The 20,137-nt window shown below is 41.1% G+C and overlaps 1 protein-coding gene across 1 annotated transcript; it reads right to left on the reverse strand.

The window, feature by feature from the left end:
* Positions 1 to 1,533: 1,533 nt before the first annotated feature.
* On the reverse strand, positions 1,534 to 6,446 carry LOC115433376 (leucine-rich repeat transmembrane protein FLRT1-like). Its single transcript, XM_030154749.1, has 2 exons — positions 6,056 to 6,446; positions 1,534 to 5,602 (listed from the first exon to the last, which is right to left on the reverse strand). Exon 2 carries the CDS (start codon positions 5,512 to 5,514, stop codon positions 3,475 to 3,477), a length of 2,040 nt encoding a protein of 679 aa, XP_030010609.1. The 5' UTR covers positions 5,515 to 5,602; positions 6,056 to 6,446; the 3' UTR covers positions 1,534 to 3,474.
* Positions 6,447 to 20,137: the final 13,691 nt, after the last annotated feature.

The following is a 20,137-nucleotide window of genomic DNA, read 5'->3' on the forward strand; positions in this document are numbered from 1 at the left end:
TTTAATTATAATGACATATATATTGAATCATTATTCACTACAACATATTTTTTATTATTAGTTGTTTTTTTTTAATCAATTACTATAAATTTCAAGTGACCCCATTTGAATTCCAGGTGACCCCATGTGGGGTCCCGACCCCAAGGTTGAAAAACACTGGTTTATGGACATGGTTTGTTTGATTTCAGACCAAACAGCATCTCACAGTCCAATGACAGAAACATGTGGAAAAGAATATGATTAAAAAAAAACACACAGAAAAAGTAAAGCAAATACAATAAAACAAAGAGAATTAGAAAAAAAAACATATTAAAACAAAGCCAGACCTTTCATTTTAATTAAGAGAAAATAATGTTTAAAAAGACAACCCTAACCCTCCACTTAACACCCAGGGTTTGGGTTAGGGTTTCACTGGGGTCAGGGTTTGGGTATATATACAGTATATAATCAAGTATAGTGAGTTGTCGTCTGTGTGTTTACAGCCGTCTATGATGGAATGGAGCAAAGGCTAATGTGTGACAGCACAAGTTCAGTTTTTCTGACATTTGTTTGATTCCACTGAATAATGAAAGATTTATTCACCAATTTATGACCAAACTCCTTTGTATTTAAGAAGTTAAGAGTGTTTGTGTCATAGGTAGTGTAATGGAGGTTATCTGGGAGACGCATGGGCAACATCCTTCAACTGCAGTGAAATGTAAGTGGAGTTGAAGTAAGTCCACTAGTACAGGAGTAGGTCAGGACATGGGAAGAGTTGGGATCAACTTCTTCATGTGGAGTGGGCTCACTCAGCACCAGTGTTTTTCAGTCTTGGGGTTGGGACCCCATGTGGGGTCACCTGGAATTCAAATGGGGTCTCCTGAAATTTCTAGTAATTGATTGAAAAAAATACAAATAAAAGTTACTAATAAAAATATATGTTGAGTTGACAGAGACAATCCCAATCCATAACAGACCTGACAAACTGAAGCTGAAACTGCAGCACTGTGGTTCTGCTTCTGTGTCAAATGTTCACTGTGGTCAGTTTCAGATGCTGCAGCTCTTTCATAATTCATAGTTTCAGTTCTTGTTTGTTCAGTATTAATTGTCCTCCTTGTAAATCACAGCTGGACTGACTGGACAGATCCTGAGCCTTTGTGCAGTAATCTACACCTGGATTTACTGCCTCTGTCCACAATAATAGACATTATATAGACTAAATGTCCTCTAACATTAACATTTATTTGCAACATAGTATAGCAAACTATAACATGATCAAAAACAAATTAAATTTAGTAAGAAAAAAGTCTCTGTTTTAAAGGTCTGGGGTTGCCAGAAATTTGTGATGTTAAAATGGGGTTATGAGCTAAAAAAGGTTGGGAACCACTGCTCAACACTGAGTGCCTCCATTTTATAATGTTAGCATCTGACTGTAGTTGGCACTGCTTTATTATCCCAAGGCATTCAAACAACAGACACTTCTAATATTTGAACAGAATCAGATTTGAACCCTTGATATATTCGATCATGAGGTGAAATGACAGGTTCCAGTAATAACAAGATTATAAAACTTTATTGATTCCCTCTGAAGATTAATTTATAAAGCAAATTCCACACACATCTCAAGTTCACATCATTTTTAAGCAAAGTTATGGCACCTTTACTTTCTATAACTTCACCAGAAAAAATATTCAGTTGTCTGTGGCCATGGATTTATTTATACAAATGATGAGGAAGTCTGGATTCGACCAACTATAAAATAGCAATTACACCATTTCAACATTCCCCAAAACACGATGAATCAGGCCAGCAGGATGTGACTGGTTTGTGTAAGCCCATGGTTTTGGATGCAAGCTCAAATATACATTCCAGTGACATATGTCTGACACCAGTGTGAAACTGTCAAACACAAGAGTCGAGGAAGCACAACTGTTTCCCTTTTTGGAAGCAACACAGTGGTAAACGACTGATGGACAGTATTCAACGTAAGGGGAGAAGCCCAGGATGACAACCAGATTTATGCACGGGTGAACGCCGTCCAACCACAGCCATCAATTCCGCATCTTCGTCGGTGCCTGGAGATGTTTGCTTCAGCTCCGTGTCGGCAGGCCGTCATTACTTTTATCCCCATTCTCTGCTAAGTGCTAATACATTTACATTTTTAGTGCTGCTCAGTAATAAAAGAGGTGGAATGAGTGGAGGCCTTTACCCTTCCAAAAACCAACATCGATGAAGTCCCCTGACTGAGGCGTCAGCTCCATCCACCCCCCCACTCCAGCCCCCACCCCACCACCACCTGGCCACTGCCCCACAGTGCAGGTCAACAGTGTTTCGGTTTGAGTCTCCTCGGTTTCGCTCTCATTGGACGTTCCACAGTAGGATGTCGTCCACTCTCCATTCTCATCATCCTTGCTGTCGTCTGTTTTAAAATGTGCAGTAAACATAACTTAAAATCACAGGAAAAGCACACAGGCACAGAAATGAGGAAGGGGGTGGGGTGGGGGGGGGGCATGCTGGTCTGTGGGTGGGGTCTGTAATTTTCAGGATATTTTCTTCACTTTCTTATTACATCAATCAGTCCATTGTCTCCCAAAGGTGGGTTTCATTATTGATGACAAACTTGACAGAAAAAGTGTAAAAAGCAAAAAAAAATTTAAATTAAAGGAACAAAAAGAATAAATAACAAGAGCTGTGCAGGATTTGATTACCAAACAAACCACTGATACAAAAAGCAAAGCGTTGTTCAAACACAGCTCAGTCGGTATCGAAGTAAATTATCTACACGTTTGCGCTGCATCTTGTCTGATGCAACTTTACAATACTGAACTCAGGTGAAGGACCACTAGAGGTATAACCACGGCCGACCAGCCCTGATAACATGTCCACCCTGCCAACTAACAAATAAGGTCATAACAAGTCTACTTTAAGACAAGTGGTTATCAGGGTCGTTGGAAATAGAACAATTCACAGCTTTACAAAGCCCTTTCCTTAGCTAGCCGGTAGGGCACAATAATAGAGTTGAGGCATTGGAACCAATGAACTGATAAGACTACACATACTGTATATGAGCAGTGAGGAGGACGTGAGTACCAAAACAGTCCATGTGTCACCATTCATCCATGTTGAATTGACTGCTGTGGCTCCTGTGTTTAGAACAGGAGCTCGACCTGCACCTTTGCTGAAACGGACCTTTTCCACAGCGTATACATTCTTCGTGTACATGTCACAAGGAAAGATCAGAAAACAAACATACACAGGCCATTACTAAGACGGTGAAGAAACAGTCAGCTGTGCATTTACACCTAGGCCTCCTGCAGTCAACTGTTCCCACACAGTTTCAGGGCTAGTTAATCACACACTTCCATTGCAGTGAACAGCAGGTAATTTGGAATGGGAGACCAGAAGAAGGCACAGAGGGGTGCTTCAGTGTTCATGCGAAGGGAACTTGTGCATCTATACAGTTTACCAATAACACTGTGAGTAGGGTCTGGTACATCATGTGTAACAGTAGTCTACATCTGGGATTCCCCCTTCTCTGTAGCCTCGGTTGGTACCATGTCCTGCATTAGAAACATGGTTGGCACCTTTGTACAGCCCAGTGCCGTTGGAAGGGAAAATGGTATGAATAATGTAATCCTCTCGTAGTGGTTTTGGCTGCAGTGGCTGGCACGTCGCCATGGGTGTCATTTGGAATCCTGGACCTCGAATCTCCAAGATGGTATTGTCCTTTTTGGTGCCAGACTCGATGTAGTCATCATAGTTCTTGCTTTTTCGGGAGCTGCTACGCGTATAGTGATCACGGGAGCACAAATGTCCAGTCCTATGGCCATACCAACAGAAGACACCAAAGATAAGAGCCAAAGACACAATAGCAGTAGCTCCACCAATAATTCCTGCCAAGGGCAGCACTGTCATCTGTTTAGACTCTTCATCCTCCTCTTCCTCCATAGGGTTGAGGTCTGAGGTTTCAGCCTTTGCACACACAAGAGCTTCATCAGAATCTGTATCTCCAGGAATGACACCTTTGTTCTCTGAACTTGCCGGCAGGGGCACCATGCAGATGATGTAACTAGAACGTGGTTGCAGGGAAGTGAGCAGGTACTCTCTACGGTCGCCCCTGACCAGCGTCTCTGTGATAGATCCCATGGCGTTTCCGGTTCCCTGTCGCAGCCAGCTCAGCCTGAAGGACGAGCTGGGCTGGGCGACGCTCCAGGTGACCCGGACACTGTTGTGGGACAGGGGCTTCACGTTGAGCGCCAGACTCTTCCCCACACCACTGCTGCTTAGTGTGTAGTCCAGTCCAGAGTCTGGAAGCCCCAGGCCCGGGCGCTTGGAGCGAAGCGTGAACAGAGATCCCTGTGGGGGGGTGTTGGTAGTAGAGCTTTCCACTCCACCTCCACCCACTCGCTCTCTGTTTCCTGCCCGAACCACCTCACAGTCCTCCATCTCACTGGTCAGGTCTATCAGGGTCATGTCTCTGACCCGATCGGGCCCATGGCAGGTGAGACCCCTGACAGTGATGGAGTTACCGCGGGCCTGAAGCCAGTCATAAAGCCAACGCAGGTTACAGCCACAGTGCCAAGGATTGCCTCGAACCAGCAGCTGTCCAAGGTTGTCCAGGTCTTTGAAAAGCCCCCTCGGCAGCGTGGTTAGGTTGTTCCCGGACAGATCCAGTCTCTGCAGCCGGCGCATGCCATCCAAGGATCCCCGTGGCATGTGAGTCAGGGCATTGTCCTGCAGAGACAGACGCTGTAGATGGGAACTGGGCAGGTTGACAGGTGGCGTCTGGAGGGAGTTTCGTACCAGAGACAACTCCGTCAAGTTGGAAAGGCGAGAAAATGTGTCATCTGCAATACGCTGGTTCGCCAATAGGTTTCCATCCAGAACAAGACATCGAAGGGAGGTAAGGCCTCGGAAAGCATGGGTTGGGATGGTGGAGATTCTGTTGTCGTCCAGTCGGAGTTCTTCCAGAGAGGCGGGCAGTCCTGAGGGGATGCTAGACAGATGGTTGCGTGAAAGGAAGAGTAGGCGCAGTCGCGGGTTGTCAGCAAATGCCTGATCCTCGATGCTAACAGTGGAGATGGAGTTGTCATCCAAGTGAAGTTTTTCCAGCAAAGGCATCCTTGCCAGCGCACTGCGAGGAATAGTGCGTATGTTGTTGTCCTGCAAATGCAGTTCACGGACAGATGGTGGAAGATGCATCGGGAATTCATCGAGTTCATTATCATAGAGGTAGACCACACGCACAGCCAGATGGTGCTCCAGGGACGTGGGAAGGCCTGGGTTGTTTATGTGGTTGTTCTGAAGGTAGAGCACGGATGCAGAGGGAGGAAGTGATGGGATAGAGCTTAGGCCACGATCATTACAATAAATAAAGTCCTCATCACATCTGCACACAGATGGACAAATGTCTCTGTCGCCGACGTATCCTTGTATTGTAGCGGCAGCAAAGTGAAGCACATCAGCGTGAAGTGTCCAGCTCACAGTCACGAGCAAGAGCCAGGTCTGGAGTCGGACCACGTCCAAAGGCGCCATCGTGGCCAAAGTCAGCCCTCCGTCTTTTGGTCACGCGCGTCGTTATTCACAAATCTTCACCAAGAGCTGAAATCCTGTGACCTCCACCCTGAGAAAGACAGGAAAAAAGAAATGACACCAATGAGGCGGAAACACAGAAAAATAATACAATAAATTAAAGGGTTTGGAAATAATCAGTATTTTGTGTTTATGTGATCATTTAAATCACAACAGCAGAGGTGAGAAAAGACACACGTCTAAAAAAAAACAAAAACAAATGAAGAAATAATCAACTAACAACACAAGCAAATACAGAACACTACGATTTATTGAAGTTCATCAAACTGATGATGATCTTTATTTGCTTGAGTTCTATTTCTTTATGTGTCTTGAACACAATATTAAACACATGAGTGGAAACAGAGACACTGCGATATAAATAATAATAAAGAACTTGTATCATATGATCAGAAACACAGGGACGGATCTAGCAGAACATTCAGATGTAAGTACGGGGGACATGACGGGGACAGGACTGGGACATGACTGGGACATGACCTACTGGTTCCACTGGGGTTTCCAGGGACACAGGTAAAGAAGCACCATCTGGACTTTCAAAGTTGATCTGTCCAACGTCTATAAACTGGCCGTCCTCAGGGCAACAGGAAATGTGCCCTCAGATCGACGGGAGGTGTGTCCTCAGGTGGACAGAAGGCGTGTCCTCAGGTGGACGGGAGGCGTGTCCTCAGGTGGATGGGAGGCGTGTCCTCAGGTGGACGGGAGGTGTGTCCTCAGTTGGGCAGGAGGCGTGTCCTCAGGTGGGCAGGAGGTGTGTCCTCAGGTGGGCAGGAGGCGTGTCCTCAGGTGGGCAGGAGGCGTGTCCTTTGTCTCCTGGGTTTCACTGCTCTGATTGGACGTCACCGCTGGCTTCAGACATTCTGTGTGGACAAAGACAGAAGCGTGGGTCAGTTTCAGTCCAGGGTTAGGGTCAGTGTCCACATGTGTCCTGCCGTGTCCTGGGTTTCACCCTCAGGTTTTATTTCTTTTCTTCATCTGCTTCAGGATTCAACGACTCACTGATAAAAACTTTACTGAATTCACAACAAACCAATCAGACACAAGCTGGAAAAGACTGGGATGGAACTAACCCTAACCCTAACCCCAACTAACCCTAACCCTAACTAACCCTAACCCTAACTAACCCTAACCCTAATCCTAACCCTGCTGTTAAAGTGGTTTTAAAGCCAATGACATAAACACAAACTCATCAAACTTAAAGACTTCGTCCTTTATCTGTGGATTTTCAGCATCAGCTTCAATATGTGGACTTTAAGGGTTTCCATAATGGACCCCCCACCCTCCAACTACAAACTACACACACACACACACACACACACACGACAGAACCAACTACAAACTACAAAGATGTAGTAAAACTCTTCGATCTATTAGAACTGCACATGTTAGGGTTAGGGTTAGTGGGCTTAGGGTTAGTGGGGTTAGGGTTAGTGGGGTTAGGGTTAGTGGGCTTAGGGTTAGTGGGCTTAGGGTTAGTGGGGTTAGGGTTAGTGGGGTTAGGGTTAGTGGGCTTAGGGTTAGTGGGGTTAGGGTTAGTGGGGTTAGGGTTAGTGGGCTTAGGGTTAGTGGGCTTAGGGTTAGTGGGTTTAGGGTTAGTGGGGTTAGGGTTAGTGGGGTTAGGGATAGTGGGGTTAGGGATAGTGGGCTTAGGGTTAGTGGGGTTAGGGTTAGTGGGGTTAGGGATAGTGGGGTTAGGGTTAGTGGGCTTAGGGTTAGTGGGGTTAGGGTTAGTGGGGTTAGGGTTAGTGGGCTTAGGGTTAGTGGGGTTAGGGTTAGTGGGGTTAGGGTTAGTGGGCTTAGGGTTAGTGGGGTTAGGGTTAGTGGGCTTAGGGTTAGTGGGTTTAGGGTTAGTGGGGTTAGGGTTAGTGGGGTTAGGGTTAGTGGGCTTAGGGTTAGTGGGGTTAGGGTTATTGGGCTTAGGGTTAGTGGGGTTAGGGTTAGTGGGCTTAGGGTTAGTGGGGTTAGGGTTATTGGGCTTAGGGTTAGTGGGGTTAGGGTTAGTGGGCTTAGGGTTAGTGGGGTTAGGGTTATTGGGCTTAGGGTTAGTGGGGTTAGGGTTAGTGGGCTTAGGGTTAGTGGGGTTAGGGTTAGTGGGCTTAGGGTTCGTGGGCTTAGGGTTAGTGGGGTTAGGGTTAGTGGGCTTAAGGTTAGTGGTCTTAGGGTTAGTGGGGTTAGGGTTAGTGGGCTTAAGGTTAGTGGTCTTAGGGTTAGTGGGGTTAGGGTTAGTGGGCTTAGGGTTAGTGGGGTTAGGGTTAGTGGGGTTAGGGCCTTTTCCATCTTCGTTATCATTCTGTTCAAAAGTCAAGGATGAAACCTCAACAGTCATCAATGATAACAGTACAACAGTACATATAGAATACGTGTGTGTATATATATATATATATATATATATATATATATATATATATATATATATATATATATATATATATACTGAACAAAAATATAAACGCACCACTTTGTTTTTGCTCCCATTTTTCATGAGCTGAACTCAAAGATCTAAAACTTTTTCTGTGTACACACAAGGTTTATTTCTCTCAAATATTGTTCACAAATCTGTCTACATTTGTGTTAGTGAACACTTCTTCTTTGCTGAGATAATCCATCCACCTCACAGGTGTGGCAGATCCAGATGCTGATTAGACAGCAGGATTTTTGCACAGGTGTGCCTTAGGCTGGCCACAATAAAAGGCCACTCTAAAATGTGCAGTTTTATCACACAGCACAATACCACAGATGTCACAAGTTTTGAGGGAATATGCACTGGTCATGTGACTTCAGGAATCTCCACCAGAGCTTTTGCCTGTGAACTGAATGTTCATTTCTCTACCATAAGCCATCTCCAAAGCTGTTTCAGAGAATTCATGAAGAAGACTGTGCGAGGAAAATGGTGGTCACACCAAATACTGACTGGTTTTCTGACCCCCCTGGACCACCCAATACAGTAAAAGTGCACATTTTAGAGTGGCCTTTTATTGTGGCCAGCCTAAGTCACACCTGTGCAATAATCCTGCTGTCTAATCAGCATCTGGATCTGCCACACCTGTGAGGTGGATGGATTATCTCAGCAAAGGACAAAGGAGAAGTGCTCACTAACACAGATTTAGACAAATTTATGAACAATATTTGAGAGAAATAGGCCTTTTGTGTACATAGAAAAAGTTTTAGATCTTTGAGTTCAGCTCATGAAAAATGGGAGCAAAAACACAAGTGGTGCGTTTATATTTTTGTTCAGTGTATATATATATATGGAGAGAGAGAGAGAGACATAGATAAAGATATATAGATATATATATAGACATATCTATATCTATCGATCTATAGATAGATTGAAAGATAGAATAATAAATAACTACAAACTGAAAAAGCCAGTACAGTTACAGTACCACGTACTCCTAATACTACAGTACCATGTACTGAAATCACTGATAAGGCCCAGGTTACAGATAGAGAGGAGCTATCTAACCCTAACTCTAACTGTAACTGTAACTCTAACTGTAACTGTAACTCTAACTCTAACTGTAACTCTAACTGTAACCCTAACCCTAACTGTAACTCTAACTGTAACTCTAACCCTAACCCTAACTCTAACTGTAACTCTAACTCTAACTCTAACTGTAACTGTAACTCTAACTGTAACTCTAACCCTAACCCTAACTCTAACTCTAACTCTAGCTGTAACTGTAACTCTAACTGTAACTCTAACTGTAACTCTAACTCTAACTGTAACTCTAACCCTAACCCTAACTGTAACTCTAACTGTAACTCTAACCCTAACTGTAACTCTAACCCTAACCCTAACTGTAACTCTAACTCTAGCTGTAACTGTAACTCTAACTGTAACTCTAACTGTAACTCTAACTCTAACTGTAACTCTAACCCTAACCCTAACTGTAACTCTAACTGTAACTCTAACCCTAACCCTAACTCTAACTCTAACTGTAACTCTAACTCTAACTGTAACTCTAACCCTAACCCTAACTCTAACTCTAACTCTAGCTGTAACTGTAACTCTAACTGTAACTCTAACTCTAACTGTAACTCTAACTCTAGCTGTAACTGTAACTGTAACTCTGGTGGTTTGTTCCTTTCAGATGAATCCATGTCCTCACTACATTGTTTTCTCATCTTAATTTCTTTGTTTTATAACATCCCTCCTCTTCTGTCCATCGATGATCATTGTCCCTTGAAAGCCCCCCCCCCCCCCCCAGCCAAGGCTCTGCAGTCTCTCTCTCCCCCCCCACAGTGCCCCTACCTCACTGACCACTGTATAATACTTCATTACAGTGCCCCCCCCCCCCCCCCCCCCCCCCCCACACACACACACACACACACACACCACACACACTCACACACTGGCTGCTGTATAATACTTCATTAGCGTTATGGTTTGTTATGGCCCGTTCCTGCGTCCTCAGTCACATTCACTGCCTTTGTCTCTGTTGAAAACCTCAGCATCATAAACAAAGACAATAACTTCAATGTCAAAACACTTTATGTTTTCCCGACATTTTCTTTAATCTGCAATTCATCCTTTTATTGTGTGGAAGCGTGTGTTGGAAGTGATCCACGGCCACGTTGTGAAAAAAAGACTAGAAACACATGTGAAGGACTCCAGGGTCCAAGATCCAGTTTGATGAGCAACGAAAGAAGAAGACCCCCCCCCCCCCCCCCGCCGGAAAAAGGAGGGCATGGACCCTACAGTTAGGGTTAGGGTTAGGTTAAATCTAGGATTAGGGTTAGGCTAACCCTAACCTTATTATTATTATTATTATTTTTGATTGTTATTATTATTAGCTCAGTTTCCCACAGCTGAATAATCAGTCATGATCATTTTCCTGAACCTTTGGATCGTCCGTGGCTGTTTTCTTGGTGTCTTTTTGCTGCTTTGTGTTTGGAAATGACTCCTTCAGTCGTATTATTCCCTTTAATGGCTTCTCTCTGACACTTGGTGAATTATTCATTCAGACTTGATTGAACAGAGGATTGAATTACATGACTGATTGATCAGCCTCATAAAAAAACACTCCCAGTGACCACGGAAACCGACTGAGGGGTGGAGCCTCCTCAGCCAATGACGCCTCACCCATCCAAAACTCATCCATTCAGTTTGAGCTGCTGAAGCTTTTCTCTGAAACATGAAAGAAAGGAGATCCAGACTGAGACAGAAAGACAGGAATTCAACCAACAACCCACCAACCTGTTCTCCATCATCATCATCAGATAAACTCCAACTAAAGGTCATTGACCCCAGGGTCAGACTGAGGTCATTTACAACCACAGTCAAACTGCACTGAAAAATCAACTATTCATCAGTTCATCATTGATCAATTCACTGATTAGATGGTTGGTTTAAAAACACATGAGAAGTGATGATCATTGGTTAAATGGGTTAAATCTGGTTATAAGAAGTGAAATAGGTTAAATGTGGTTAAAAAGGTTAAATGTGGTGCATTTACATGGTGGACCTGCTACTCCTGTTATTTCATCTGTGTAGTCACTAAAATAAACACAAACATGTCGGTGAAAATAAAATGTGGTGACTGAAAATCCGATCTTTTAGGAAACTTCATAAGCAATTTTATGTAGTTTTTCTCAGTGAAAATGAGATGTAAAAAAGTAGATTTGTCCTAAACTGGTGCCTGGTGTCAGTGTCCATCCACCCTGTGGTCCAGTGCACAGCTTTAAGCCTTTAATGCATGGTGGGTCATGGTGGTCCACGTACAGGTTCAGGTGGCAGACTATACTGTACTAACTCTAAGCCCGGTTCAGGTTCAGGTGGTGGACTGTACTGTACTAACCCTAAGCCCGGTTCAGGTTCAGGTGGTGGACTGTACTGTACTAACCCTAAGCCCGTTTCAGGTTCAGGTGGTGGACTGTACTGTACTAACCCTAAGCCCGTTTCAGGTTCAGGTGGTGGACTGTACTGTACTAACCCTAAGCCCGGTTCAGGTTCAGGTGGTGGACTGTACTGTACTAACCCTAAGCCCGGTTCAGGTTCAGGTGGTGGACTGTACTGTACTAACCCTAAGCCCGTTTCAGGTTCAGGTGGTGGACTGTGCTGTACTAACCCTAAGCCCGTTTCAGGTTCAGGTGGTGGACTGTACTGTACTAACCCTAAGCCCGGTTCATTTCCGGTCCGGTCCGTCTGTATTTTAATGACCTCGGCGCTGATGTATTCCACACACACACAGTCACACTCCAATGTGGGTTTTCTCCAGTCACTTGGCAAATCCACGTGGTTGGTTTGGCATGGCCGCTGTACCCTACTGCTGCCAGCTGTCATTCAGGAAGATGGGGGGGGCAGATATAGAGGAGTGGTGATGATGTGAGGACACCAGCCCCGAGGCCTTCGCTGTTTCATTTCTCATTTGTCTTTGTGATGAAAACAAAAACATGTCAGCTGAAAAGAGGAGAGGGTCGACATCGGAGGAAAAAGGAGAAAACAATGCAAACGGAAAGAAAAAAGCTCAGTGCCCAAGAAATACGACCAAAATATGGAAGAAATACCACAGAAATGCAGCCAAAATATCAAAGGAATATGGCTGAAATATCACCAAAGTACCACAGAGATACCACAGTAATACAGACGAAACATGACCGAAATATCACAGAAATACAGCAGAAATACAAAAGAAATACCACTGAAATATAGAAGAAGTACAGCAGAAATACCACTGAACTAAAGCAGAAATACAACTGAAACACAGAAGAAATACCACTGAAATACAGAAGAAATAAAGCAGAAATACCACTGAAATATAGCTGAAATACAGCAGAAATACCACTGAAATACAGCAGAAATACCACTGAAATACAGCAGAAATACCACTGAAATACAGCTGAAATACCACTGAAATACAACAGAAATACCACTGAAATACAGCTGAAATACAGCAGAAATACCACTGAAATACAACAGACATACTACTGAAATAAAGCAGAAATACCACAGAAATACAACAGAAATACCACTGAAATACAGCAGAAATAACACTGAAATACCACTGAAATACAGCAGAAATAACACTGAAATACCACTGAAATACAGCAGAAATACCACTGAAATACAGAAGAAATACAGCAGAAATATTACTGAAATAAAGCAGAAATAAAGCAAAAATACCACTGAAATACAGAAGAAATACAGCAGAAATACCACTGAACTAAAGCAGAAATACCACTGAAATACCACTGAAATACAGCAGAAATACCACTGAAATACAGCAGAAATACCACTGAAATACAGCAGAAATACTACTGAAATAAAGCAGAAATACCACTGAAATACAGCAGAAATACCACTGAAATAAAGCAGAAATACCACTGAAATACAGCAGAAATTCCACTGAAATACAGCAGAAATACTACTGAAATAAAGCAGAAATACCACTGAAATACAGCAGAAATACCACAGAAATACAACAGAAATACCACTGAAATACAGCAGAAATACCACCGAAATACAACAGAAATACCACCGAAATACAGCAGAAATACCACTGAAATACAGCAGAAATACCACTGAAATACAGCAGAAATACCACTGAAATACAACAGAAATACCACTAAAATACAACTGAAATACCACTGAAATACAATAGAAATACCACTGAAATACAGCAGAAATAACACTGAAATACAACAGAAATACCACTGAAATACAGCAGAAATACCACTGAAATACAGCAGAAATACCACTGAAATACAATAGAAATACCACTGAAATACAACAGAAATACCACTGAAATACCACTGAAATACAGCAGAAATACCACTGAAATACAACTGAAATACCACTGAAATACAACTGAAATACCACTGAAATACAGCAGAAATACCACTGAAATACAATAGAAATACCACTGAAATACAGCAGAAATACCACTGAAATACAATAGAAATACCACTGAAATACAACTGAAATACCACTGAAATACCACTGAAATACAACTGAAATACCACTGAAATACAACTGAAATACCACTGAAATACAACAGAAATACCACTGAAATACAGCAGAAATACCACTGAAATACAATAGAAATACCACTGAAATACAGCAGAAATACCACTGAAATACAATAGAAATACCACTGAAATACAACAGAAATACCACTGAAATACAATAGAAATACCACTGAAATACAATAGAAATACCACTGAAATACAACAGAAATACCACTGAAATACAACAGAAATACCACTGAAATACAATAGAAATACCACTGAAATACAGCAGAAATACCACTGAAATACAACAGAAATACCACTGAAATACAACAGAAATACCACTGAAATACCACTGAAATACAACAGAAATACCACTGAAATGCAGCAGAAATACCACTGAAATACAATAGAAATACCACTGAAATACAGCAGAAATACCACTGAAATACAGCAGAAATACCACTGAAATACAGAAGAAATACAGCAGAAATATTACTGAAATAAAGCAGAAATAAAGCAAAAATACCACTGAAATACAGAAGAAATACAGCAGAAATACCACTGAACTAAAGCAGAAATACCACTGAAATACCACTGAAATACAACAGAAATACCACTGAAATACAGCAGAAATACCACTGAAATACCACAGAAATACAGCAGAAATACCACTGAAATACAGCAGAAATACCAGTGAAATACAGCAGAAATACCACTGAAATAAAGCAGAAATACCACTGAAATACAACTGAAATACAACAGAAATACCACTGAAATACAGCAGAAATACCACTGAAATACAGCAGAAATACTACTGAAATAAAGCAGAAATACCACTGAAATACAGCAGAAATACCACTGAAATACAACAGAAATACCACTGAAATACAACAGAAATACCACTGAAATACAGCAGAAATACCACTGAAATACAACAGAAATACCACTGACATACAGCAGAAATACCACTGAAATACAACAGAAATACCACTGAAATACAACAGAAATACCACTGAAATACCACTGAAATACAACAGAAATACCACTGAAATACAGCAGAAATACCACTGAAATACAACAGAAATACCACTGAAATACCACTGAAATACAACAGAAATACCACTGAAATACAATAGAAATACCACTGACATACAGCAGAAATACCACTGAAATACAACAGAAATACCACTGAAATACAACAGAAATACCACTGAAATACCACTGAAATACAACAGAAATACCACTGAAATACAGCAGAAATACCACTGAAATACCACTGAAATACAATAGAAATACCACTGAAATACCACTGAAATACAGCAGAAATACCACTGAAATACAGCAGAAATACCACTGAAATACAGCAGAAATACTACTGAAATAAAGCAGAAATACCACTGAAATACAGCAGAAATACCACTGAAATAAAGCAGAAATACCACTGAAATACAACTGAAATACAACAGAAATACCACTGAAATACAGCAGAAATATCACTGAAATACAGCAGAAATACCACTGAAATACAGCAGAAATACTACTGAAATAAAGCAGAAATACCACTGAAATACAACAGAAATACCACTGAAATACAACAGAAATACCACTGAAATACAGCAGAAATACCACTGAAATACAACAGAAATACCACTGAAATACAGCAGAAATACCACTGAAATACAACAGAAATACCACTGAAATACAGCAGAAATACCACCGAAATACAGCAGAAATACCACTGAAATACAACAGAAATACAGCTGAAATACAGCAGAAATACCACTGAAATACAACAGAAATACCACTGAAATACAGCAGAAATACCACTGAAATACAATAGAAATACCACTGAAATACAGCAGAAATACCACTGAAATACAATAGAAATACCACTGAAACACAGCAGGAATACCACTGAAATACAGCAGAAATACCACTGAAATACAATAGAAATACCACTGAAATACAACAGAAATACCACTGAAATACAGCAGAAATACCACTGAAATACAACAGAAATACCACTGAAATACAGCTGAAATACCACTGAAATACAGCAGAAATACCACTGAAATACAACAGAAATACCACTGAAATACAACAGAAATACCACTGAAATACCACTGAAATACAGCAGAAATACCACTGAAATACAACAGAAATACCACTGAAATACAACTGAAATACCACTGAAATACAACAGAAATACCACTGAAATACAGCAGAAATACCACTGAAATACAATAGAAATACCACTGAAATACAGCAGAAATACCACTGAAATACAATAGAAATACCACTGAAATACAACAGAAATACCACTGAAATACAATAGAAATACCACTGAAATACAGCAGAAATACCACTGAAATACAACAGAAATACCACTGAAATACAACAGAAATACCACTGAAATACAACAGAAATACCACTGAAATACAACAGAAATACCACTGAAATACAATAGAAATACCACTGAAATACCACTGAAATACAACAGAAATACCACTGAAATACAACAGAAATACCACTGAAATACAGCAGAAATACCACTGAAATACAACAGAAATACCACTGAAATACAATAGAAATACCACTGAAATACAGCAGAAATACCACTGAAATACAACAGAAATACCACTGAAATACCACTGAAATACAGCAGAAATACCACTGAAATACAGCAGAAATACCACTGAAATACAACAGAAATACCACTGAAATACAGCAGAAATACCACTGAAATACAACTGAAATACCACTGAAATACAATAGAAATACCACTGAAATACAACAGAAATACCACTGAAATACAATAGAAATACCACTGAAATACAATAGAAATACCACTGAAATACAATAGAAATACCACTGAAATACAACAGAAATACCACTGAAATACAATAGAAATACCACTGAAATACAATAGAAATACCACTGAAATACAGCAGAAATACCACTGAAATACAACAGAAATACCACTGAAATACCACTGAAATACAACAGAAATACCACTGAAATACAACAGAAATACCACTGAAATACAACAGAAATACCACTGAAATACAATAGAAATACCACTGAAATACCACTGAAATACAACAGAAATACCACTGAAATACAACAGAAATACCACTGAAATACAGCAGAAATACCACTGAAATACAACAGAAATACCACTGAAATACAACAGAAATACCACTGAAATACCACTGAAATACAGCAGAAATACCACTGAAATACAACAGAAATACCACTGAAATACAGCAGAAATACCACTGAAATACAACAGAAATACCACCGAAATACAGCAGAAATACCACTGAAATACAACTGAAATACCACTGAAATACAATAGAAATAACACTGAAATACAACAGAAATACCACTGAAATACAATAGAAATACCACTGAAATACAATAGAAATACAACAGAAATACAACAGAAATACCACTGAAATACAACAGAAATACCACTGAAATACAATAGAAATACCACTGAAATACAGCAGAAATACCACTGAAATACAACAGAAATACAACAGAAATACAACAGAAATACCACTGAAATACAATAGAAATACCACTGAAATACAGCAGAAATACCACTGAAATACAACAGAAATACCACTGAAATACCACTGAAATACAACAGAAATACCACTGAAATACAACAGAAATACCACTGAAATACAATAGAAATACCACTGAAATACAGCAGAAATACCACTGAAATACAACAGAAATACCACTGAAATACCACTGAAATACAGCAGAAATACCACTGAAATACCACTGAAATACAGCAGAAATAGCCCTAATCCTGTCAGTTAACCCTAATCCAGAATCAAACGGTTCATGGGTTAGGGTTAGGTTTAGGGTTAGGTTTAGGGTTAGGTTTAGGGTTAGAGTTAGGGTCAGGGTTAGGTTTAGGGTCAGGGTTAGGTTTAGGGTTAGGGTTAGAGTTAGGGTTAGGTTTAGGGTCAGGGTTAGGTTTAGGGTTAGAGTTAGGGTCAGGGTTAGGTTTAGGGTTAGGTTTAGGGTCAGGGTTAGGTTTAGGGTTAGAGTTAGGGTCAGGGTTAGGTTTAGGGTTAGGGTCAGGTTTAGGTTTAGGGTTAGGTTTAGGGTCAGGGTTAGGTTTAGGGTCAGGTTTAGGGTTAGGTTTAGGGTCAGGGTTAGGTTTAGGGTTAGAGTTAGGGTCAGGGTTAGGTTTAGGGTTAGGGTTAGGTTTAGGGTCAGGGTTAGGTTTAGGGTTAGAGTTAGGGTCAGGGTTAGGTTTAGGGTTAGGGTTAGGGTTAGGGTTAGGTTTAGGGTCAGGGTTAGGTTTAGGGTTAGAGTTAGGGTCAGGGTTAGGTTTAGGGTTAGGGTTAGGTTTAGGGTCAGGGTTAGGTTTAGAGTTAGAGTTAGGGTCAGGGTTAGGTTTAGGGTTAGGGTTAGGTTTAGGGTCAGGGTTAGGTTTAGGGTTAGAGTTAGGGTCAGGGTTAGGTTTAGGGTTAGGGTTAGGTTTAGGGTCAGGGTTAGGTTTAGGGTTAGAGTTAGGGTCAGGGTTAGGTTTAGGGTTAGGGTTAGGTTTAGGGTCAGGTTTAGGTTTAGGGTTAGGTTTAGGGTCAGGGTTAGGTTTAGGGTTAGGTTTAGGGTCAGGTTTAGGGTTAGGTTTAGGTTTAGGGTCAGGGTTAGGTTTAGGGTTAGAGTTAGGGTTAGGGTTAGGGTTAGGGTTAGGTTTAGGGTTAGGTTTAGGGTCAGGTTTAGGGTTAGGTTTAGGGTCAGGGTTAGGTTTAGGGTTAGAGTTAGGGTCAGGGTTAGGTTTAGGGTTAGGGTTAGGTTCAGGGTCAGGGTTAGGTTTAGGGTTAGAGTTAGGGTCAGGGTTAGGTTTAGGGTTAGGGTTAGGTTTAGGGTCAGGGTTAGGTTTAGGGTTAGGGTTAGGTTTAGGGTCAGGGTTAGGTTTAGGGTTAGAGTTAGGGTCAGGGTTAGGTTTAGGGTTAGGGTTAGGTTTAGGGTCAGGGTTAGGTTTAGGGTTAGAGTTAGGGTCAGGGTTAGGTTTAGGGTTAGGTTTAGGGTTAGAGTTAGGGTTAGGGTTAGGTTTAGGGTTAGGTTTAGGGTTAGGTTTAGGGTCAGGTTTAGGGTTAGGTTTAGGGTCAGGGTTAGGTTTAGGGTTAGAGTTAGGGTCAGGGTTAGGTTTAGGGTTAGGGTTAGGTTTAGGGTCAGGGTTAGGTTTAGGGTTAGAGTTAGTGCTTCATAGTTAACATGACTGAACAGACATATTCTTGAGCTCACCATCATCATGGTGTTTTTTATAAACGTGCATTTCGATCCCATGTGAAGTCAAACACAAACAGCTGAACTTGGTAAACCCCCACTCTTCTTTTCTGACTCAACACTGACTCATTCATTTGTGTTTCGAACATTCTGATGCTAACACTGATTCATTCCCGTTTCATATCTGAAGTTAATTTACAGTCAACAGCAGTTAGGGGACAGTCGGACATGTTTGGTGTCCATTTGTGTTTTATTTGTCTTGGAAGGACTTGGTTTTGGAGCTGAATTCACCGTCAGCTCTGCCAAATAAACTGCACTCGTAAAACTCCCACGTCTGCTTCACAGGATGGACGCAAATTTACAGGACGGACGCAAATTTACTATAAATGTCTCCATAAATTCATGAAAGACAGAGTTGGCAACTGTTCTCCAATGAAAGACACTAATGGAAAAAAGTCCCACGAAAGGATGAAGCAACACCTTCATTTACATCGAAATTAAGTTCATGGATATTTAGAATGAGACTGAAACATTTACACCTGGAATAGACTGAAACATTTACACCAGGAAAAAAATGAAACATTTACACCAGGAAAAGACTGAAACATTTACACCAGGAAAAGACTGAAACATTTACACCAGGAAAAGACTGAAACATTTACACCTGGAATAGACTGAAACATTTACACCAGGAAAAAAATGAAACATTTACACCAGGAAAAGACTGAAACATTTACACCAGGAAAAGACTGAAACATTTACACCTGGAATAGACTGAAACATTTACACCAGGAAAAAAATGAAACATTTACACCAGGAAAAGACTGAAACATTTACACCAGGAAAAGACTGAAACATTTACACCTGGAATAGACTGAAACATTTACACCAGGAAAAACTGAAACATTTACACCAGGAAAAACTGAAACATTTACACCAGGAAAAGACTGAAACATTTACACCAGGAAAAACTGAAACATTTACACCAGGAAAAGACTGAAACATTTACACCAGGAAAAGACTGAAACATTTACACCTGGAATAGACTGAAACATTTACACCAGGAAAAGACTGAAACATTTACACCTGGAATAGACTGAAACATTTACACCTGGAATAGACTGAAACATTTACACCAGGAAAAAACTGAAACATTTACACCAGGAAAAGACTGAAACATTTACACCAGGAAAAGACTGAAACATTTACACCAGGAAAAAACTGAAACATTTACACCAGGAAAAGACTGAAACATTTACACCAGGAAAAGACTGAAACATTTACACCAGGAAAAGACTGAAACATTTACACCTGGAAACGACTGGAAATATTTACACCGGGGAGGGGGGGGGGGGGG

The sequence above is a fragment of the Sphaeramia orbicularis genome, chromosome 14 (genome assembly GCF_902148855.1).
Source record: "Sphaeramia orbicularis chromosome 14, fSphaOr1.1, whole genome shotgun sequence".
In the NCBI taxonomy this organism is placed as follows: Eukaryota; Metazoa; Chordata; class Actinopteri; order Kurtiformes; family Apogonidae; genus Sphaeramia; species Sphaeramia orbicularis.

Bases quoted from the DNA above. Each gene is read 5' to 3' on its own strand.
- LOC115433376 (XM_030154749.1), bottom strand. From the start codon at position 5,514: ATGGCGCCTTTGGACGTGGTCCGACTCCAGACCTGGCTCTTGCTCGTG.